At 42.7% G+C, this 23,977-nt stretch overlaps 1 protein-coding gene across 1 annotated transcript in view; it reads right to left on the reverse strand.

Annotated features, from left to right (window-relative positions):
* Positions 1 to 14,323, reverse strand: part of LOC146806115 (ecto-ADP-ribosyltransferase 5-like) — a 53,085-nt gene extending 38,762 nt beyond the window's left edge. The window contains exons 1-2 of the mRNA XM_085623447.1: positions 14,272 to 14,323; positions 11,406 to 11,493 (exon numbers count right to left, since the gene is read on the reverse strand). Coding sequence (XP_085479573.1) covers positions 11,406 to 11,468 — 63 coding nt within the window. The 5' untranslated portion in view covers positions 11,469 to 11,493; positions 14,272 to 14,323. The remainder of the gene's footprint in view (positions 1 to 11,405; positions 11,494 to 14,271) is intronic.
* Between the last annotated feature and the right edge of the window lie 9,654 nt (positions 14,324 to 23,977).

Below are 23,977 nucleotides of genomic sequence, written 5' to 3' on the forward strand. Positions count from 1 at the left end.
TCATTCTTGTAGTGCAGCATTGCTAATAGCAGTGCTGAGTACCCCGGGGCATTGGAGTTTCTCTTTTTTATAAACACTTCTTTACACATCTGCACTGCAGACAACACTGCTTTAATGTCCTCTTATGGTGTTACATGCTTTACAGCGTATGGTGGATGACGTCACCCACAGTCAGCAGTACAGTTGCCCTGGTTGTGTACCCTAAGCTGTCTGTGTCAGCAGGCTCACCCTTCGGTGCCATTAGTTTCCTGGGTTCTGTTCATTTATGCTTCCCAGAACTGGCCATATTTCCATCCTTTACCTCAAGAGAAATACACCCCTAGTGTTTCATGACAGGGTGACAAACTATTCTAACTACAGATTTCAAATATTTGGAATAAATGCAGTTTTAAGTATCCTTGCTTAGTTAATGCGCGAAGGGGGATCACAAATGTGGGCAGGTTAGTGCGCATGCGCACAGCACGTCCACATGCTCATTAGAGGTGGCGGAGCCCTGAAAGACGGGTGGGTTGCTCTTGAGAATCTCTGGCACCTCAGCAGCTTCCTATGGTTGGCTCTCTGGCTTAGCAGATCTCGCGTGGCCCAGTGGGATGGTACTCTTGGCACAACATGTTGTTGATCTGCGTGCTGCCAGCAGGAGCTGGGATAGAAGTCCCTTCGGCAGATATCATCTTTCTGCTGCCCCTGTCTCTAGGGGTTGCTTGGGCTTGAAACAGGTGAGGGCAGTGTGGTATTCTGCCTGCCAGGACCTGATCATTCTCACGCACCTGTGTTTTTTTCCCTTCACCAGGCACATGCGCTGCTCGCTTTGCAATGCATGCAGTATACAATATAGCGTGGAAGCTTCATGGAAGTTTCCACGCTATAGTGTATGCTCTTTGAAGTTGTATCAAGGGCAGTGAAGGGTGGTACTGCTAGAACAGTAAATGTTTCAGTACCCAGCCTAATATGCTGCATTGCTAAATACATATAAGGCCCCAAAGACGAGACCGGTTGCATTGCAAATGCTTTGTTCTGCTCACTTCTGACCTTTATTTTGTCTCCTTCTGCTTGTTTTTTACCTTTATTTTTAATCTTTCTGCTCGTTTCTGTACTCTATTTTGCCTGCTTCTGCTCTTTCTGACCTTTATTTTGCTTCTTTCTGCTCGCTTCGGACCTCTATTTTGCTTCTTTCTGCTCATTTCTGACATCTATTTTGCCTCTTTCTGCTCGTTTTATTGAGCAGGTCCTCGTGCGACAATTCTCCTGCCCAGTTTGCCTACAGTCCGCTCCCCTCTGCTACTTTCAGTTTCTGCCTCCTGTACTTGTTTTCTGATCATTTTCTGCCTTCTTTTCCGCTCACTTTTGACCTCTTTTTTAGGTCTCGACCTTGCTATCGCTTAAGCGATCGCAAAGCGAGACTATTGTAAAGGGGCTTTTCAAAGTGCTCCCAAAAGCGGATTGCATGGCTAGCACGCGCACAATCACGCGTATCGTGCCGCCATGCACTCCGCTTTTGGGAGCACTTCAAAGGGTCCGCTCCCCCGCCTGGAATGCGCTCCCCCGCCCCCAAGTGCGCGTGCGCCACGCTCCGCCGGGCTTGTTCTTGTTTAACTTGCTGAAGAGCTTTCGGTTTCAAGGTGACTCATGATCCCATCCCCAGAAACCAAAACCTAATACCTACTCCACCTTCAGTAATGTATTTTTCCACAATCGTGTTTGTGCTTGTGTTCCAAAGGAACGGGGTAATGCACACATACATGATAGTGACTTAACTGTCTGTAGCCACTGAACATAGGATTACAGTTTGTCGTATGTAGCACACATGTGCAAACAGAGGAATGGCGAATGATGCATGGAGCCCATGCGCCCTGTGTGGGGTGGGGGCAGGTCTGTAACCCGCACTCGATGGCCCGAGACGCACCAATGTTATGCAAACCAATACCACACCAGAGGACTCTGCTACAGTGCAACAGTTTCCAGCTCTCAAGCAGTGCTTGTTCGAAACTGGCATTCATGAAAATTATAATCTAATATGTATTGGCATTGCTTTTCATAAAAACGGATCTTTTAATAGAGTGTTTCGATATATTTGTAATTCATTTGTTATGTGTTCCTAAAGCATCAATGCAGGGCGTGCGAGCTGCAACGCACTGAGACCAAGTATTGACTGGACATTGAGGAAACGGCATAATATAGGATTTTCGTATTGTGCTAGCATTGTTTGCTACAAAATACAGCTCTCTCTGATTAAATGTAAATAAGGGAAACTTTGTGTTGCACGTTGTTGTGCCCGTGTTCTTTGGGTATTTGAGTGTTTGCCCCTCATTTTATTTGTCTTTCTTCCCACTAGTGCTTGAGAATTTTTCTGGTGCACACACTTTTTTTCTGATGGGTACCTATCACTATGGTATGGATCCCTAAAGTAGTCTACCAAGTAATGTTTTCCATCTTCCGCGAGACAAATTAGTAAGTACATGTAGTTGTCATCGCTAAACGGCAGGCAACTGCTTACAATTGTAATTTGATCCATGTGAAATTGCTTTTGATTAGGATCCTGCGTGCATTTCGGACTGCAGCTGCCATTACTCAAACCACAAAAAGTACACTGTAGTTGAGCAATCAAAACACTGGGTCAAAACACACAAAAACATGCCTAGGGCATTTAGAGATAAGGGACATTTAGGCTACCGAAGAAAGGTGCAAGAACGCCTTTTGTGGGCCCTGGACATGCTTGGATCTCTCCCGCGAGGACTGCGGTCGACAGGCAGTGAAGAAAGAAGTCTTGCTACCAGCAAGCATTCGTCAGCACACAACACTAGAGTGCATAAATCTGGTGGCTCAACAGCTCAAGATGTGGTCTCAGTGTTACTGTTATACAACATAATTGCAAATACTGCTGTACCCCCACGAGTCAGGGGTGAGGATCCCATGCACTGGTTTTATTTCCCCAAAATACGATTTCATTGTCTGGTTTTGAAAGCAAATCGTAACCTGGACGACTTCTAGTTTTCTGCAGGAGAAAGTGGCCTCTTTCAAAGAGGGAACTGAAGAAAAGTAAGTCTTCTCGCGCATGGCATTCAAAATCCAGAAGACGGCACAGAGGCCTTTATGAAAGTTGCAGTGTCTGCCTCAACAGTACTTCGCAGTACTGTGGAAATCCTTCTTGGATCAAGCGACAGAATTCATGCCACTATGTACACATCAGACTTGGGAAAGGTGACTGGTCCCCTGAGCATCTTTTATGGTGGTGTAAACACACGGGGAACTTGCTGCAATGCCTGGTGTGTGCACGAGGTGTGAAGTGGCCGATTGGACCGAGAGACTCTTTCCTAGATGTTTTTAACTGTAATGAAGATGTATGGGGGAGACACATAGATTTGTTTGGACCTATGCTTTCCACTTTGGCATACAATAACACTAGTGTAGCGATGTTAAGTGCAGAAATCATCTTTCCGAAATAGAGGATATATTTGGTGACCTGTCCTAATATGTCATTTTTCTTCCCAGTTTTCTTCCAAATTATGCAAAGAAACTAACTTGTTGTCAACAGCAAAACTATCATGTTGTTCAATCTTAAATTGGTCAGTTCAAGGGGCTTCCTTATCCATCTTTTAAGAAACAGTAGCACTGTGTGAATGGGTGAGGCTGGCTTTGTGAGATGCATAACAGATTCTCAATGGTACGGAAATTTGAGATAAATATTCCTTGTAGTACTCACAAAAACATTTAGACGTTGAAGAATCTTAAGCACAAGAATGTATTTTGCAATAAAAAAAATGTGATTGGTCCGTTCATTTTAGCTTCAGCGTTCCATTGAGGATTTACACTGGGCAATGTACAGACCGATGTTTAGCATGGGGTTAGGTACTGGATTATCCAAATTAATATCTTTTTTCTTATCCTCTTGAGGTGCCCTTTGGAAATTCACAGCCATCGAGAAAGCTCATTTCTGAAATTTACAACATTTGAGCAAACAGACAAGCGCTTCCTGTGATTACAGGAGATCGAACCAGACTCCAAGCTGCGTTTATGGCCTCCACACCCCGCTCGGGCAGGAAGGGCAGCAGGAAGGGCAGCCTGCCATAAAACTGCAGCCAGCCCTCATCTCTGGGGTGGGGTGACGGGAATGCGAAGCTATCCGCTGCTCCATGTGACTGTAACTAGAAACAAGGGCAGAAGTCAACATAAGAAGATGGCTTACTGATAGCACTCGGCATCCTGCCTGTGCAAAACTCCCCACTGCAAAGAGGACAACGCGTGTCTAAAGGAGCAGGATGCTCTTATAAAGAGAAGATTGTGCACAGCATTCCCTATTTAAGCAGCAGTTCTCAGTTGTGCTAAACGTGTCATTCAGTCGCGTAGGCTTTACTACCTATTTAACTAATGTCCTCTGGATAATTTAGAGGTAGGAGAAGGGGTGGGGCGAGGCTATCTTACTTACACTTTGTTTTGATGGCATTCTATCAAGTAAGTACATTTAAAGGTGCTGTCGCTTTTTCAAAATAGCCGTCATGTAGCTTCTTCCAAGGGCTGGCCGCATAGATCATACTACCTATGTATTTAGATTGTACCAACTAAGAGGGATTTATGTCATGGACTTTCTTGTTTGATTGCATTCTGAGATAGTAATGCGTTGTGCCCATTAAGTGCGCATCTGTCTATGTTATGTGCATATGGCGGGAAAGTATTAGAGGGAGGACTTCCATTCTTTTCTTGATTACATCGATGGATCACATGGCTTGATTACATTTCTGATTCCAACTCCAAGAAGAATCAGTTTACAAAGGAAATTCATCGCTGACAGCAGGCGTTTGCGTTTTTCTGTTGCTTTTCTTTTTTTTTTATGGCCTAAGAGCCAAGTCCAATACTCATTTTGAAATAAACCCAGGCCCAATCGACAGCAACGCCCTTACTGTTTATCAGGGACAGCTCAATGAAATCCAAATGGCTATTGCACAAAAACACTGAGCTTTGGTGTTTGTTGTAGAGATGTTTTCAAATTTCCGAAAACTGATTGAATACGCGTTACAATAATTGTATTTGAAGCAAATTTCTTGGTTCCTTGGCAAATAACTGAGTGGCTATAACACGACCGTGCCAGCTGGGTGTGCGCTCACCATCAAGAGGTGAGGTACTGTAGAAGGATAAAAGACGCATGCCCCAGCTCACCCTCTGAAGGACTCAAGATAACCTCCCTTGGAACGTTTCACTAAGACTGATACCCCCCCCTTCTCCCCCCCCCCCCCATGAAGTGTTGGGCGTGTGCTCCGCGGCACGCCTTCCAGATAGCAACACAGCCAAGGATAAGCTGCATTCACACCTGGCATGGCCTGCTCTTCTCTCCCGCCTGTGTCCGCTGGCCAAGGCCCCCTGCAGGCCTTCCAATAGCAGTAGCAGGGGTGCTGAATGATCATTTGAAACAATAAAATACAAGCATTGGCATAGCCAATAGGTCTCGCTTTTGGAACCTTATAAGTGTTTAGCCATGCAACAGTTGATGTTGTTGCACCAAGGATATTGTGCTGCATAACTAAATACTTATAAGGTCCCAAAAGCGAGACCTATTGGCTATGCCAATGCTTGTTTCCTCTTTCTGCTTGTTTCTGACCTCTATTATGCTCGTTTGTGACATTTATTCTTCCTCTTTCCGCTCGTTTCTAACCTTTATTCTGCATCTTTCTGCTCATTTGTGACCTTTATTTTGCCTTTTTCTGCTCATTTCTTCCCTTTTTACGTCGTTTCCCTCCTCCTGCTGTTACCCTCCTCCCACCACCCAGCTCCCCGCCCTCACCCGACATCAAAAACTCAAGTCCTGGCTCTTCAACAGAGACATCGCATCCACAGCACCCACATACCCCTAGGAGTGACAGGGCTGCGCTATTCAAATACTGATTGATTGATTGGTTGATTGATGATTGATTTCTGTAGCGCGAACCTAGTCAAAAGGCAGTGGAGTACTGTACAGGGCCAACGCTTGACTAAAATGAGGCAGTAATGGGGCAGTCCTGATGGATATGGGGATGCTGTCTGCTGCCTTGTCTTAAGGTGTCTTAGCGGCAATTGTGCAAGGAACCACCAGAGAAGGATAGCCTAGCTGCAAGATATGGGGGGGGTACTGTTTGTGATGGCTTTGTAAATGATGCAGCTGTTTTTGCAAATTGTGTGGTCCCGCAAGTAGAGCCAATGGAGGTTCATCAGGATGGGGGTGATGTAATCATATTTCTTTAGCCCCTTGATGAAATGTGCTGAATGTTTAAGATGCATTTATGGGGTGCCAAAGTGGTGTCTGGAAGGTCATGAAGCAGGTCTTTGCCACCAGCCAGTTGTGAAAGTATGAGGGAATGAACAGCAGTTCTGAAGTTGCTTTCTGCAAGAAGTGGATCCACTTTCTTTATAAGTCAACACCCCTACCAGGTTCAGCATTCCAAGCTTCAGCGGGGCAAAATCATAGAAGCAGAGTGGCTCAGTGTCCTCACCATGGATCAACCTAGCACAATAGACAACCTCGACGAGGACATCAACAACTTCAATAACTGGATCAAGAACTGCGTGGATTCCCTCGCACCCATTCAACGCCAACAAGCATAGTAGGTTAAGTAAGCAGGTCAGCTGGTACACAGAAAACCTCAGAGACACCAAACGACACTGTAAACAGCAAGAAAGGAACTGGAGAGCCAAACATGACACCATAACAGAATTACTTACAAGGCTGCACTCAGACACTATCACTAGCAAATAAGAGATACCAAGAAAAAAGCACTAGTGGACCGCATCGATGGAAGCTCCAACAGCTTCAAGGAGATCATCTCGATCATCAAGGATTTCACCTCACCCTCAACCACTGGCAATAACATCGCTGCCTCCAAAAACTCTACACCAACCTATCCAACTTCTTCCACAGCAACTTTGCACACCAACCTAACCTCAGAGAACTCATCACCAACCTACCCACCACCAACCATGACAGCCACCTAACTGAATGGACAACCCTCAACAGAAACAACACAGCGGCAATCCTGCAGACCATGCACTCAGGGGCCCCAATGGATCCATGCCCCCAGGTCTACAACCAGCACAAACCTGACCCACATCATCAACACCTCTGTCTGGACCGCCACTTTCTCTCGGATGAATGGAAACTTGCAGAACTTAATGCCCACAGCCAACCCAAATCAACTGAGCAATGTCTGACCCATCTTCCTGCCCCTCTATTCAGCCAAAGTGATTGAGAAAGCCATCAACCAGCCTCTCACAACCCACCCCAAACTCCACCATCCTCTAGACAACACTCAATTAATTAGGATTCAGAGAGAACCACATCACTGAAACAGCACTCATTGCCGCCACCTACGACATTTGTATCATCCTAGACTGAGGATAAACAGCACCCCTCATCCTTATCAACCTATCCACGGTCTTCAACCCTGTCTCCCACAACGCCCTCAACAGAAGACTCCACAAGCTTAGCAAAAATGATCTGCTCTCAAATGGATCTGTTCCTTCATCACAGGAAGACCCCAAAGGGTCATGCTGCCATATTTTACATCAGAGACCAAGAAACTGATAGGAGGTGTCCCACAGAGATCGTCCCTCAGTCCCACCCTTTTCAAAAGACACATGTCACTGTGCGCCAGCATCGTTTGATCACAAGACTTCATTGGCATCGCCTACGCCGATGACACCGAACTCATCCTCTTCCTGACGGACAAGACAACCAGCACCAGAACCCACTTCACCAGCTGCATGACCATGGCAGTAGAGTGGATGAGAATCAACTGCCTGAAGCTCAACTCTGACAAGACGGAAGTGTTTGTCTTAGGCAACAAGACCTCCCCATGGGACTCCACCTGGTGACTGTGGGAGTTAGACCAACACCCACAGACCACACAAGAAATCTAGGGATCATCCTACATGACAAGCTCAACATGACAGCACAAATCAACACAGTGTACACCTCCTGCTTCCACATCCTACGCATGCTGCAAAAGATCTTCGAATGGTTGCCTCAGAACACCAGATGAACCATCACGCAAGCCCTTATCACCGCCAGGCTGAACTACAACAAGACTCTTTATGCCAGAATATCCAAACAACTCTTACTCTGACTCCCGACCGTCCACAACACTGCAGAAAGAGTCATACTCAACCTCCCACACGGCACTCGCATCACACCTCACTCACATCACACTGCATCTCAAGAAGCTACACTGGCTCCCCATTCACAAGAGCAGCCAATTCAAAATTCTCGACCCATTGATGTGCTTCACATTGCAGAGTTAGTGCAGAGGACATCAACGAGCTGTCAGCCGCACCCAAGGGGTTAAACATAATTAGGAAACAGAATAGGTCAAAAGGCTAAACCTACCTGCCTAGAGACAGTCTTAATTGTTGCATGTATGGAGTACTCTGACTTGAAACTTCACAAACCTCTGTCACGGTGGTTCATACAAAGCCATTGAAAAGTTGAGTGTGCATCCATCATTGGTGACAGATGCTTACACCAAACCTTTCAAAGTTTTACATTTTTTAAAAACAGACTCCCAAAACGGAAGCTTGTTTTAGAAAAATGTAAAACTAATGGCCCCTCACACCATGAGAGTTGTTTCCCCACTGGTGTGGGTGGGATCATTTTATTTATTTTTACTCTCCGTGGGCAAAAAAACATCCAACCATTTTCTCAAAATTCGGTGGACGGTCAGATGGCTTTCCTTTGACAGCCTGTACTCTGTCTGGCTGTTGGAGGAGTATGTCTGCGACAGCGCCGGTGTAGGCTCCATCGTCAACATACCATTATCGTCAGTCTGCCCAGTTATAAATCGGGCACTCAAACCGAGTTCGGGCAGAAAGGGTACTCCACTGCTGTTGCAACGTAATACCCTCTATGGCAAACTCTAAATCGTTCCCTTATACATGACATTGAAAATAAAAATTAGACATGTTGCATAATCATTCGCAGAAAACTTGGAAGAAAAGGGGAAAGCGATTTCACATTTATTCCTCGCCACCAAAAGGGAAGCCATGCTGAGAATACCAAAATACATAATATGGTATACTGGGATGCTGAGTTTGATAAAGATCCTTAAACCTCAAGTATCTATTGTTGGAATGGCCTGCCATTACATCAGATCAGAAGTCCAGCTCCTGTATTGCTCACTCAGGACTGCACATTTTCATCAGAATTGATCACAAGTTTACTACTAACTGTGAGGCAACAATAAACCCCTAAGTCTGCATTCCCCGTCAACGCAACACACAAAAAAGTGCTAATCAGTTTGTTTCAAGTAAAAGACTGCTGTACAAGATGTGCACTTCTTCAAGAATGCTGTCAACACTATCAGTATAATAGCCTTTCTGGTACCAGCATCTATTTGCCATGTTGCTAATGTTACAAAGTGACAAAAGGATTTGGCAACTCTGCTGAAAGCCTTTTAGGCATACATAGCACAGAACACACACACAATTGGAAACTCAACAAAATAGTTTAGCAAGTTAGTTTATCAAGCCTTTGAGACACAAATGTTTGTCCTTTCGTGCCACTGCCTCTGCTACAAATTTGGGCCAACCATGAACTTAAAGCAGAGTATTTCGTTTCCAATCAGACAAGGTTCACACACGCTAAAAAAAAAACCAAATACCTTCATCAGACATCTCCCTGATTTGTTCTCTACAAGAATTGCCAGGCCAGTGCTTGCAGACTCAATCCAGACCGCCTAAGTGCCCAAGTCTTCTCTGTGCAAAGCAGTGACCCTAAATATGGAGCAATATTTATTGTGTGAATGCCAAAATGGCTAACTAGATTTTCAAGTTTTACAAGGGTTCCAAAGTCACATGCCCAAATCTGGACTTGAAGCAAGTACCAGAAGGAAACTACGAGAAAAAGCCACAATCCTGCTGCTCCTCACCAGGATAGACTGAAAACAGGCTGAAGATACAATCACAAACTTCCACAGAGGTGTTTTGGAAAAATACGCCCATGGACCCACAAATCACCCTAGAGACTTCATCTAACCAAGTTATGCCACAAGGATACCCATGGGGTAATGGCTCTCTGCCATATAACCTCGCCTGAGATTCCTGACACAATCATCGGAGAATTTAGGAGTGAGGAAATTAATTTCCCCTCAAGACCACCCTGCGAAGTTATATTAACAAACGACGACCCTCCATGTAAGTGAGCAACAATATGATGTATGAGGAACATTTAATTGAATTGTTGCACTCGAAGAAGCTGCAAAGTCAATCACAGAGTATTTTATACCCAATCATCACCACCTCTTCAATATGATGCTAATTATCAACACAATGTGGGGCAAGATCTCAACTATATAACAAATATTTCAACTCTGCTACTGGTAAGTACCCTCCAATACATTCTAACACAGTTTAAAGACAGTTTAAGTATTATTCTGAAATAATAGTATTTGGTTAGTATATGGAGTCACGTTGGTCTGAGCATGTCCAGTTGAATCCCCAAAAAGGCTGGGTATCATGAGAAGTAGGGTTACACTCGAAGGTTGAAATAGGGCAAATTGTGTTTTGGCTTCCCATCTTGAGAAAAGAAGAAACAGGATCGCAGCTTTAAGGGGCAGCAGATGTACAATGCTTACTAACTCAAGAGAAAATGTTAAGGATTGTGTGGACCTCTGTATCAGAGCACATAAATACAAGACCCTCCTAATGGCACGAGAACTTGATGAGCCTTTGTGAATACTCTGCCTCCAGATACATCTGGAAACCATTTGCCCATAATGAAACCAGGAAAGCTCTGTGCTAAATAGAGTTAGGGAAATCTTCTGAAGTGGACATCTATCTGTTGAATTGTTTTAGTGAGTCTGATGATTTACTGATACCAAATTTGGCAAAACTACATACAAACATCTCTTCTTGGAAGAGTGACATCATTTTTCTGTGTACTGAAGTTTGTGTGTTCATGGAAAACCCACACAAGGACTTCATTGGGTCTCTAAAGTCTATGCTTTTTCACTGATAAATGTAAACTGTAAACTGTTTGCTGATTTTCTTATCTTGGAGGCTTGGAACGTTTATTGCAGGCATAGATGATGATCAACAGAGGTATTATTCAAGGTACAAAGATTGTTGCAACTGCACATGTGTTATATGATAACCTGAATGCACAAGGCATTGAAAGAAGGAGAAACGACATCAAAGATTTTGCAGCCAGGATTAAAATGAATATGAATTTAATAGTGTACAAGTTCCCAGGCTTGGAAAATATGCAAAATGCATTTTGAATGGAAGTCAGTACCTACACTCTAGTTCACAACATACACTTTCTTTTTTATGCTGTAATCTCTATCACAATGTTTCTAAACATGTGAACATCTGTCAACGTTATTGAAGTTTCATGTGGACCATGCTTTCTTTATATATGATTATAATACATTTAATTATGTTAAATTTACCTGAGAGCTTCCCGGGGAGATGAGCACAGAGACACAGGCACAGAAAATCACCCAAGTCATCATTAAAGTTATCAGTTGTTGCTGTTACCTGAAGATTAAATAATAAAACCATCATAATATTATATATGTAAATATGAGGAGTCATTGCATCAGAGAACCTGGTCTTTTATTTCAACTACTTCTGGCACACACTGATTTTTTTCATGACTTTATTAACTGTGAAAACATAGCCCTTCTTTCTAAGGTGGTAAGTGGCATTACCTGTGACAGATGCTACACGAAAAAAAGGAAACAGGCTCTGCAGGGAACCAAAGTGCAAAGGAACACTGATAGAAGCTGCAGAACTGATAGACAGAACTCAGCACAGCTTTGGTTAGGGAAAGGACACACCATCCAATTAGATAGTTCACTTCACCCATAGATTATCAAGACATGTTTTATTACTGGTGACCTATGCACACCAAGGTAGGTAAATACCACATTGGCAGTCTCAACTGCTAATCTGGAGTTCTTAATAAATGGTCTTGGAAAAGTGCAGAGATCCAGCTGTCTTCCCATAGAAGGGTTTATTCACAGTTTATTAGGTATGAGAGCCTTATGCAACTTGATTTTACATGGACTGAGTGCTTAGTAGACAGGGATTATGACAGTCCTGATAAAGACCATAGATCGTACTGGGCAAGTTGGCAAGGCCGAAACATGTTGACTATATTAGAAGGATGGATGATTCATTGTAATTTATCTAACATCCAAGCATAACATGTTATTAATTATATCTAGGGTACCCAATTATTAAAAGGGAAATCTCTGGGGTATACTCTAGGATTTCCATGTTCCTACCCAGGACCATTTATTAAGAAGTCCTGATAAACAGTTGAGTCAACCATGGTGGTATCCACCTACCTTTGATAAGTCACCAATGATTAATCATGCCACGATAATCTGTGGGTGTCGGACCTATCTAATTTTCCTTGGCTACCTGCACTTCTGGGAAGGTACGCAGAATGAGATGCCCCCACCCTGTATGGCAGAAAGTCAATGGCTCTTATACCACATAAGGTCTTCCCCAGGTCCAGCCACACCCCAAGCATGGAAGCCCATTGACTCATGTCCCATTGCCTGATTTTTGCCAAGGTTTTTGCATCAGTGCTATACTTCTTGTGGACCTACCACAAACTATGCAGCGACACCTGATATGGCATTGATGTTGCCAGATTTAGATTTAGAACTTCAACCTAAGAAGACCCATGGAAGCATGTAATCTATCCAGTCGATTTGTTTGCACAGAAGTCTGGTAGTTGTGGTTTATTTCGCATTACAAATGCATATCTATGAATACCAATATCCAAAGCAAAAACAACCAAGGACAGGCTGCACACACTCGACACAGATCTCTGCGTAACTGTAACAAATGCCAAAATCCAATGTATCTGATGGAATTTGTATGGTTCTCCAGAAATGTAGCTGAGGATATACAGTTGTGCAAAATGTGTGTAATTTTACTTTCACATAAATATGCAGGATTTTGGAAAACCCAAGGCAAAATTACCTGAGATGCAACCCTGGCACAGCACTATATTTTAGACGAAAATGTGCCCTTGCTTACATTTTGGATCCCAAGATGCATTTTGTGTAAAGAAAATGGTGCAAAAAAACAAGTGGCGCAAACAACAGCTGCTTGCGTTCTGTTTGTTTGTGTTGTTCCCATAGTCTCACAGTAAGAGTTTTGACCAAACAGACTTGAAGTTACAGTACATGGACTAATTTTGGGAATTTTGCATAACAAGCATAATCCAAAAGGGCAGAAGTTAGACAAGATTACTCGAGCGCAGCAACACTGTGCCGGGGTCTCGATAAATGAAGCCTTGTACAGAGCAATGGGGTGACATAGCAGCTAGTTCAGGTGCACCCCTCTATCTAGGATCCACTGCGTTGCAGTGCCACTACATTGTGATGAACACTTCTGCGTATTCCACTACATCAAATAAGGTAAATCCAATAGCATCTAATTTAATTTTGAAATTATGAAAAGTAGCCCGCACTACATCAAGGAAGCAAGCACAGGTGGAGCAATAGATGTGTAATTTGGAAGGGTGCTCCACGCAATGATCCGCCCTCTCTCTCATTCTCTCTCTCTAACTCTTGCCTGTGCTCTTTCACTCTCTACACTTCAACATTAGTCTCTCTGTCTCTCTCTACTTCTTTGCCTCTCCCTCATTCTCTCTCGTTCACTCTCTACCTTTCCCATTCTCTATCTCCCACCTCTCCCTTTTTCGCACCCCCACTCCCATTGTTGTGCTCTTTATCTCTTGCGTTGTGGTGTCTCCCCTGTCTCTTTCCCCCCTTCAGGTCTGTCTCACCCTCCGATGCCTTGCTGTCTTTATTTATCATACTTTTTCCCCTCGCGCTTTTCTCTCTCTGTCTCTGTCTCTCTCTCTCTCTCTCTTTCCATGTCAATTTGGCATTTTCACTGTAATCTCACTCCATCTGTCTCCACTCTCTCAATATCTTCCTGTTCAGTGACACTGAATCTTCTATATCTTTCAGTCTGACTGCCTATCACTGTTAAGCTGTAGTGCTTGTTTAGATGCCACATGAAAGCCTTTACCTAGGTACCTCAGCATGCCATAGCCATTTCTATAGCACCGCAAGCTCCACAGGTGCACTCGGTACTAGCTCATAGTGTAGAATAACATAGCAAACTGAAAAGGTAATAGGGTCTTCCGTCTGTGCAAACACTGCAGGGCACAGCCTGTGTGTCCTCACACAGATTAAAGTTAGCTACTTAAATAACTGGGCAGCCATAAATCCCAGCACACTCACTTGTAGTTTGCAATAAGGTGTCTTGTTTTCCAATGCTCCTTACCTGCTAGGTCGGTCTGTAGATCAAGCCTCTCCTTGCCTGTTTCTTCTCTCCTAGTTAGGTCAGGTTTTATAGTCTTGTGACTGTCTTGTGAACCCCTCCCCACAGTCCATCCAACCCCCAATATTGAAACTGAAAGTGCTTCTTTTGTGTTTCTGCAAACCAAAGGTTTTCAGGAACTACTTTGATTGCAGGATTGGTAAGTATCCAACTGGAGCCCAAAAATGATGCATCTTCTTTCCTTTTTCTAAAGCAGGCATTGGCCCTGGTCTTGAGCAAAGCCCTCAAGACTTCTCTCCCAAACAACACATCAGTCACATGCCACTTTCAAACTGATAAATCCTTTTTCTGCCTGACCCTCCCAATGAACTTCTTATCTGTATCAGTGGCGGCTCTTCCATTGGGGGTTAGGAGGTTGCCCCCATTGTGAGCCACCACAAACCACCACATGTATAATTTGAAAATAGCAACGTAGTTTAGCTGTTTTTCATTAAGTGCTTTCCCCGGCTGTGGTGCAGCATTACAGCAGGCTCCTATGGCATGGGGATCAATCCTGTGTCAAGTGTCAAGTGTGCATGTCGGGTTGGACATGTCTCTCGAACCCATACTCTATCATGGAGCCAAGGGGGACATAGCACAGCCCCAGTCTCCCTTGGAGCACTTTGCTCACCAGCCCCTACCAATCCGTGCATTACTCGTTAGTAGTACAAACAGCAATGTTTGAATTGGTTCTGGTCACGAAGGTTCAGGATGGCCTATCTCCGCGGCCCACTCTCAGGAGACAACATGGGGGCGGGACAGTTACAGGACATAGCCAATCACTGTGTGGTTTTATTATGAAACCTCACAGTGATTGGTCATGTTTCTGTCCCTTGCAGTTGACCAATGCTCTTCCCCTCATACGTTGAACCAGTAATGGCACTGTGCACAATGGGCGTGGAAGATGGCACTGGCTTTATCATCTCACATCCTCAAGGCAAGGTCCCACAGAGGTTGTGCTTGTGAGCCCTGCCTTAGAGGCAATGCACGCCAGTTGTTTGGACTGGGCACCATCACCTATCAGTGGAACTCGTGAACACAATGTCAGACTGATTACATGAGTGCCAGTGTCCAAATAAACATAAGTAATTTAAGGGAAAGACTTCTTAATTTTGTGTGATTTAGGGAAAAGCCTAATGATTTTGCAGATGAGTTGTGTTAAGAATTTGCAGTACATCAGAGTCTGCTTCTTCAGAGAAGATTAAAACATCTTCTTCATAGCTACCTTTTGATTCACAGAGTTAAATGGAATTCCTTTAATGTTCAGATCAGAACAGATAGCTCCTAGTAGGGGATGGATATGTAAGAAAAATAAAATGGGTGACAGTAGACAGCATTGTCTTGTGCCTTGGGAGGGATTGGTCCTCTCAGATAATGTTCTCTGTAGTCTAATACATGCTGTTGGTCGGGCATAAAAGGTGAAGATAATTCATTTAAAGGCGGGCTCATGATCAAATTTGAATAGCACTGAATGAAGGGAAGTTCACAATACTTTGTCAAAGGCTTTCTCTGCATCCAGCACCATAGCCATTATGGGAGAGTGCAATAATTTAGCTTTTTCTAAAACATGTCTGCCCTACAAAAACCTTGCCTGTGTGGGGTAAGTTAATATTGTTAGCACCTTCTCAAGTCTTGTGGTAGAGGAGTTTAGCATATGTTTTACAGACTATGTTAGAGACCTATAATCCTTAGTTTTTAGGGGGTCATTATCTTCCTTATGTATCTACATACTGGTAGCCGCCAATGCTATACTACCTATTGTTCTGAATCTAGCATCATATGTGAATAGTTAATCAATGTGGCTTAATATTTGTGTCTGGCAACTTTTATAATAACTGAATTGCAACCCATCCAGGCCATTGTTTTGTGAGTTGATCACCCTAGTGAATTCTGGTTTGCCAGCTTGTTTGTTAAACTCCAGTTTATGACTTATTCTCTAGTGAGGCTAGTTGTAGTTTACCTGGGTATGCTTGAAAGACATCTCTAGAGGGCTGCATCTCCAGGTTATACAAATTGGAATACAGCTCATGAAAGCAATCTAGAATATTCTCTGTGTCAGTTTTAGTTGGTCCTGTTTTATCCTTGATTGCAGTGATTTTGCATTATTACCTTTGGCCTTAAGTTAGTTTTCTAGAGTCACCATTAAGCTAGCAGACTTTTTTGAGATTAGTGACCCATAAATTGTCTCTTTCACTGATGATTTTGTAATACTCATATTTTAGGAACTTTCATTTGTGTTGAATGTCTATGCTTCTGGAGCGTGCAGTGGTGTGTTCCTGGGATTTAATTTATTCCTCTAAAGCCAGCAGCTTTTTTATTAATGTGTTTGTTCTTGGTAGACATAATACTAATAATCATAATCCCTCTAATAGTGTCTTTCATGCCACCCCAAAGGAATTCTAGGCTTACACCTAATGTTGAATTGTCTTAAAAAATGTGTTAAATAGTTGCTGAGATTTGTTCTTTTGCCTTTAAGATTTCCTCACTCATTCTCCATATTTTTGTCCCAACTGGAGCTTAATTCTGAGGAGATACAGGCATGGTCATGGATTAGGATCGGGTCTATGGTGGGGGTTGAGTGATGTCGATGTTAATGTATCATTGGTCAGTAAGTCATTTCTTCTTGTAAATGTATTATGTGGATGAGAGTAAAACATGAATTTGCTACCTGTGGGGTTAAGCAGACACCATATATTACTTAATTTATTTTGACTACAATTTGATCAGCATGTCCTTACAAGAAGATGTAAAGAGTTGTATCCCAGGGGAAATTGAAGTCACCTCCCACTAGTATCCCTGAGTCGTTTGGTATTTCATGGACTCTTTTGTTTAGGTTAATCCAAAATTTTGGAATTTGGGATCTCTCCCCAGTTGCAGCATAAATAAAGATTAAATACAATTCCACGCAGTCTTTGTGTGGTTTAGTTATTTACCCTCTACCTTCATGATCACACATTTTGTCCACTATAGACATGTCAGCCTTCTTTGAGATGAGTGTTGTTACCCCATTTCTTTCCGAGGTGCCGAAAGCAAGCAAAATCTTTGATCCATTGGCTCTGCAAAAAACAGGACTCTGGGTTTCCAATCCTATTTTCTCATGATAAAATATTGTTGCCTCTTAGTTATAACAATGGTCAATAACTTTCCTTGTTTAGGCTGGGTTGTAACTTGTTTAGGCCCTTTGCATTTAGAGGTGGGCTCTTTTTTTTATTGCTAACCATCAGTTAAGTGTAGCGTTGGTGGGTGTCGATGTTAGTTACTGTGGGATCGGAATTGTATTTGTACGCGTACTAGATTGTTCACTCTGTGTTTGTAGTGTGCTAAAGTATTGTATATTTCATTACTATTAAACCCAGGTGCCTGCAATTCTGACCATGTTTCCAGATAGGTATTGGAGTAAAGAGCCCAAGACTACAGAGAAGGGGACACAATAGAAAATGCATGCAAAGCAGAGATATTTGAATCTAGGATGTGACATTTTAGGCACTGTGATTGATTAGATCACAAGAAAGGAATGGAGCACAGATACCCCACCAGTAATGCAGTTAGTGTATCTAGTTGGGCTTATTGTCCTGGCCCTAAGAAATAAACCCTCCCAATGCTCCTCTTTTCTGCATATTTTCATGCACCATCAATGTTTGTGGTACAATGCAGACATGGTAACTTTGTAAGTTATTACATATCTCTGGCGCTTATTATGTACACTAACTCACAGTATATATACACCATGAAGGAATCTAAAAACATACCTTGCTCAATAATGCATGTCATATAAATGGCTCTTTGAACAAGTCTGGTCTTAGCAGGTAACCACGACTTACTATTGAGTGGTGGAAGTGCTACACTACTTGTTTAAAATGAGGTACGAAAACACTGCCAATGAGGGTTGGCATAACGCTTTTAATGATGCCAACACAACCTGCAGTGGGGATTTAAATCTGGCTAGTATAAATGTATTTAAACATTTCTATTCTAATTGGCTTTAATGTATTTTCTTCTTTCTCTCTTTGCAGTAATTTACCTAACTTTCATGTGTTTTTAAACAGATTAATAAAAAACTTGCCCGACTGCAGCTCTGCCTTCCATCCGATCTCCTCTGTAGCAATCAACTAAATGTAGAGACGCACAGCTGCGTGTGTCATGGAGTCCTGCAAAAATAAAAAAGGATTTTTTTACATTGTTCTCTATGGGACACCATGGGAACTTAATTTAAAATATGTATTTAGTATTTTTTATGTAAATAAATAAAGAATTGTATTCTCTATATTTGTATGTTTTGACATCTTTTATTTTTATGTAAATTAATAAATATAATTAGAAAAACTGCATCTATTGTCTTTATTTTAATATTTTAAATATGTGAATGTTATAATTTGTCTCTAAGTTTTTTTTATTACTAGGTAAATTATAATGATTTCATAATTCTGTATACAATGATTTTGTTAACCATAAGTTATTTATGATCGGTTTTATAATTTTTTACCAAATTAAATAATGTTTTTTTATTTTTTCCAATGATTACTCAGGTATTAAAATTATTACCCTAATATTACTACACCAGCCATCCTTAGCCCCTATACTCCCTCACATCCGTCCCAGTGGAATAATGTTTGAAGGGCAATACATTTCCATTTAATTTTCAAATAATTTTAATTAATAGTTTTAGTTATTATTTGGGTTTAAAATAATGCTTGAGTATTAATACAATTCCCAACCCATGGCTCCTATTTCCCTTGCATCGCATCTCAGTTGGTTAATAACTCCAGGGCAATACATACTTCATTATTTTTTAAGCTAAATAATTATAGAAAAATAATACTCGGGTAATAATACCTACTCATTGGTACACTACCTCACCCTTAGCCCCTAGGCCCCTTGCACCTTGTCCTACTTGATTAATGTTTCAAGTGCACAACATATTAATTTAATTGTTTCATAATTTCAATGACTTAATTTGAATTAATATGGAGGTATTAAAATGAATCCCCGAGTAGAAATACACTTTCCCACTCTCAGCAACAATATCCCTTGCATCGTATTACAGTAGATTAATGTTTGAAGGGTAATACATGTTCATTTATTTTATTTAATACCTGGGTATTAAAATGAATACACAAGTATTATTACACGTTTCCACCCTTACCCCCTAAAACCAGTGCATCCTGCACCAGTACATTCATATATTGATGGCATTACAGATTATTTTTTATTGCATTTAATTTTTGTAATAATTAATATACTGGTGTAAAAATCATTACCAGAGTACGTTACTACCTATACCCCTTACATGCTGCTCAACTGTTTCACTTATTTATAAATATATATGTGTGTGTGTACATAAAATACATAACTTACCTACTTTTACCTATACTTACCATAATGCGTGGTAGCGCAATGAGTGGTATAGGCATGCAATATAAAGGTACTGTGAAGCCATCCTGGTAAAGTCATGGAAAAATCCAAACAACATTCAGCTATCCTACACCTCCCCAACTTACTTCAGATTGTAAGGTAAACAATGCTACATTATATTTATACAGTCAGAAAGCTGTAGTTAAGAGCTACGTATATGGTATACATTGTGGGTGGGCTCATGCCAATGGTAATTTAAAGCTTGGAGCTTTGTAGTGCATAGTTAAAATTGGTCACGTTGTGCACAGGGACATTGTTGGAGGTGTATCACTAACACACACAAGATATGCATTTCTATAGAATCTTGAGTTTGCACAAACTTTACACATTTTATTTTAATTACTGACAGGTACTTGTAGTATTGGTAGAAAACCATTAATACTTTAGAGCAACTACTATCAACGCTGTTCCTGGGGCTGAAAATAAACTAATTGCAAAATGATTAACACCTTATCGGCCAGACCTCAAACTACAAGAAGCCTCTTAAGACAGAGGGAAGCTGTACAAATGTACACTCTCAAACTCCTGGTACACAAAAGATGAACCCAAATATGCCCCCACAAATGCTCTGTTCTGCTTCCACTGCTTACAATTTGGTGGTGAAATGCTCTGGACAAAAAAAAGGAAAAAAAGACTTGAAGCATTTGTCAGATAAAATAAAGGAGCGCGCACACTCGAGAATCCACAGGGAGAACCTGGCAAGGTTGGGAAACTGGGAGACACAGCTATTGAAGCCCACATACCTAACAAATACTGAATCTGAACGTTTCTCAAATTCTATATATGCAGATCCCTTGGTGATTTAAAATAAGGCAGTGTGCAAATCTGCATAGCAACAGGTGAGCACATTTTGAACTCCTCATTATACTGAACAGGTTCCTGTAGAGTCCATCTGACCTTTTGTGCTGGGTCATGAACTTGTTTCTGAAAAGCACTGGGCTGCGTCCCCAACCCTCATGAGACTGTTGTTATAACAGGAAACCCATCTCTCGTCGAATCTTGCACAGTGTCAGCTCGAAAGCTGCAAAGCAGCACGTTCCCCTCTTTCACCTCTTACCACATCCTCTTCTGTTCTGCATGCGCCACCGCTCCCAGCCCTTCAGCTCGGCTATTGCTGAGGAATGGCATTTTCTTCCCTCCCCCATGCAGACCAGAAATGACTCTTGATACTTATGTGTCCCACAACTGTCACTGCATCGGATGAATAATGTTTGCAGGCTGTCATGACTGACTTCTGGGCTCACATGGGGTGGAGCGCTTAGCCGTGGTGCTGTGCAGTGAGCTAGTGTACCACTGTAGCCACAACGGTGGCTCCTACACTGACATTTTAACATGCATTTGCATGCCTTAAGTGCCCTGCCAGAGGGGTGGTACCTTCCCTACCCCCTGAATGCTGCCCAAGGCCCATTGGAAGACTGTCAGCCTTTGCACCATGAGTGACATTTGCTGCACTTCCCAGTTGCCTGGTCTACCTTCTGCCCTGCCCTGCCCTTTTTAGGCAGACAACCGTAGGGCAGCCATTAGATTACTCTGGGCAAGCCAAATTGCGATTGAAAACGCAGAAATTCACAGAATTCCAGCTTTGCGAACGCAATTCAGCTGTGTGTAATGTAGGAAGGCAAATACCTACTCGCAAGCATTTAGAGAATCGCAATTTGCGGTTCCCTAAATGCTATGCTAGTAGGCATCGCAAATTGCGATATTGCCTTAAGGAATCGCAAATTACCATCATTTGCGATTTCCTTTGAAAAAGCACTTTTTTGCTTTTTTATAAGTGCCATGGCATGTATGTGTGCCACATGTGCACACATGCACATTTCAGGGGTTCAACAGGGTGTCCTTTTTTTAACCCTTGCACCCTTGAAATTGCGCACGCTATTTGCGAGTACATATTGGGTACTCGCAAATTGCGCGTGCAATTCCCATTCATTCCTATGGGCCTCTAGGCCCATAAGAATGAATGGGAAGGTATTCCTTGTTTGCGAATCACAATTTGCAATTCACAATTAAGGAATATTAAGGATTAATTGCGATTCCTACATACATTCCATTTTGCGAGTCCTTAATAGCAATTCGCTAAAAATTAAGGACTCGCAAAACTGGTTTTACCTACATCTGGCTCTCAGTCTGTAAAAGATGGGAGAGCCTTGGGCTTGTGTCACGGGGGTGCAGAGTTGGCAGAATCAATAAACTCTGCTTATAGTGTGGATGGCGTCAGTGCTGCTTTGAGGAGCCCCGGAAGAGAAGCAGACTATGGCCAAGATTTACAAAGGTTTTGTGCTTGGTTTGCTTGACTTTTTTAATGCAAACCCAATGCAAACATTTTTGGGGGATTTGCAAACCAGCACAAATTGGTATTTGCGTTGGTTTGTAAAGAAAAGAAACACATAGCAGCATGGAACGCTGCTTTGCATTACTTGGCGTCAAGGGGGCGTTACATTGATGGTACATGGGCGTTCCCATGCAACCACCCATGCTTTTTGACGCTAAACCCTATGTATTAACACTAGCAGACAGGGTTTTGTGCCACAAAATAACACTGGTGGAAAGCAGGCATTAATAGGAGAAATGTTTCATTTCTCCTTTCTTTTCCAATTTTGAATGTGTGCTACACTGTACAGCACACACACAAATTATGACATTTTTGAAAACTTGTCTAGTCATAACATTTTGGAGTAGAAGGGCACCCTTTAAAGTACAAAACCTAAGCTAGACTCACGCACTGTGGCGCAAAGGCATATGCTTGCCGTTCGGCAGCAACCTTCTGCGCAGGCAGTAGGTAGAGGGGAGAAGAATGCCATATCTCTCTAGATATGGTGCTTTTGTGATCTCTCCCTGTCACACAATGCAGCACAGTAACTACATTGCGTGACTCCTTTGTAAATCTGGGTCTATGCGTAAAGTGAAAGGTAGTGTTGATTCCGTTGTTTGGCGCAGCTGCAATTAAATGTGGCTTTTTAGACTTATTACAAATGGCCGAACGAGATAAACAATAGTGCAATACATCAGTTGTAGTGCTTATCTTAGTGGTAAACTTTTTATTTAGCACTAACCCTTTCCCAATTTGAGGGACATTTAGGATAGCTGAAAAGCACCAACTAGGGTAAAACCGGTCCTAGATTGCTTGTGTTCCTGTTCAGGAAGGACCTGGCTTGGCAGTTTGGATATAAGCACATGCAAAGGAAGAATGTCCAGGAGATTTTTTAGGGCTTTCAAATTAGAAAAACATGATCCAGTAATTGCCAGGCAGCTCATTGTCTAAATTGAACCCACATTTCATGGACTATATACAGGAGGAAATGGAGAAGGTAAGTCTTCAAGCCACCAATCAGAGACTGAAAAGTTGGGGAAATTCTCCTTATAGCCAAGAAGTAAGATCTCCATTATGCATCCACTCAATGATTTCTTTTAGACACATTTTAAAAGATGCCAGTAACATATGTTAATAGAGCAGTCCATTGACAAAATCAGGTAGGCATCATCAGCATATGAGATTACCTTAATACCAAAAGATTCAATCAGTGCCACAAGGGGAGTGCATATGAACATTAAACATAGTAAGACTAAGGGCCCTATTAGGATGGCGGCACCGTAGAGGTGCTGGGACCGGCCGCCAGGGGTGCAGCGGTCCCGCACTGCCAATTGGGATGCGACTGTCACCCTGGTGGTCGCATCCCTCATCTTTAACATTGCAGCAGCACCCGCCGCAATGCCAAAGAGGCATGTTGTGCATTGCCATGCACAACGTGACAGGCACCGCGCGGTGCCTGCCACCTTGAGCATGGCAATGTAGGGGGTACCATAGGAACCCCTTAAGTGCAGCCCCCCACCCCCTGGGGGACTACAACGGGCTCTCAAAGAAATTCCTGCCAGCCCTGAACCGCCAGGCATTATAATATGTATGGCGGTGCCTTCCAGGCACCGCTCCATATTATGCCCGCGTTCCGCCTGGCGGGCAATCATAATGATTGCCGACTGGCGGAAAAGCAGCGGACGAACTTTCCGTCTGCCGCTGTACCCCCGCCATGGTAATATGGTGGGGGGTAAATGTGGTTGTGATGGCGGGCGGATCGCCACTGCCGGCCGGGCGGTAGCGATCCACCCGACCATAATCACCGCCCTAAGTGAAAACCCTGAGATGCCACAATTGCTTTGTTTGTTGCCTAAGGAGTAATAGGCTAAACTGACAGATTCTTGTCTGCCCGACAAACAAGCATTGGCATAGCCAATAGATCTCGCCTTTGGGACCTTATAAGTG

This window comes from Triturus cristatus, chromosome 8, assembly GCF_964204655.1.
Source record: "Triturus cristatus chromosome 8, aTriCri1.1, whole genome shotgun sequence".
Lineage (NCBI taxonomy): Eukaryota > Metazoa > Chordata > Amphibia > Caudata > Salamandridae > Triturus > Triturus cristatus.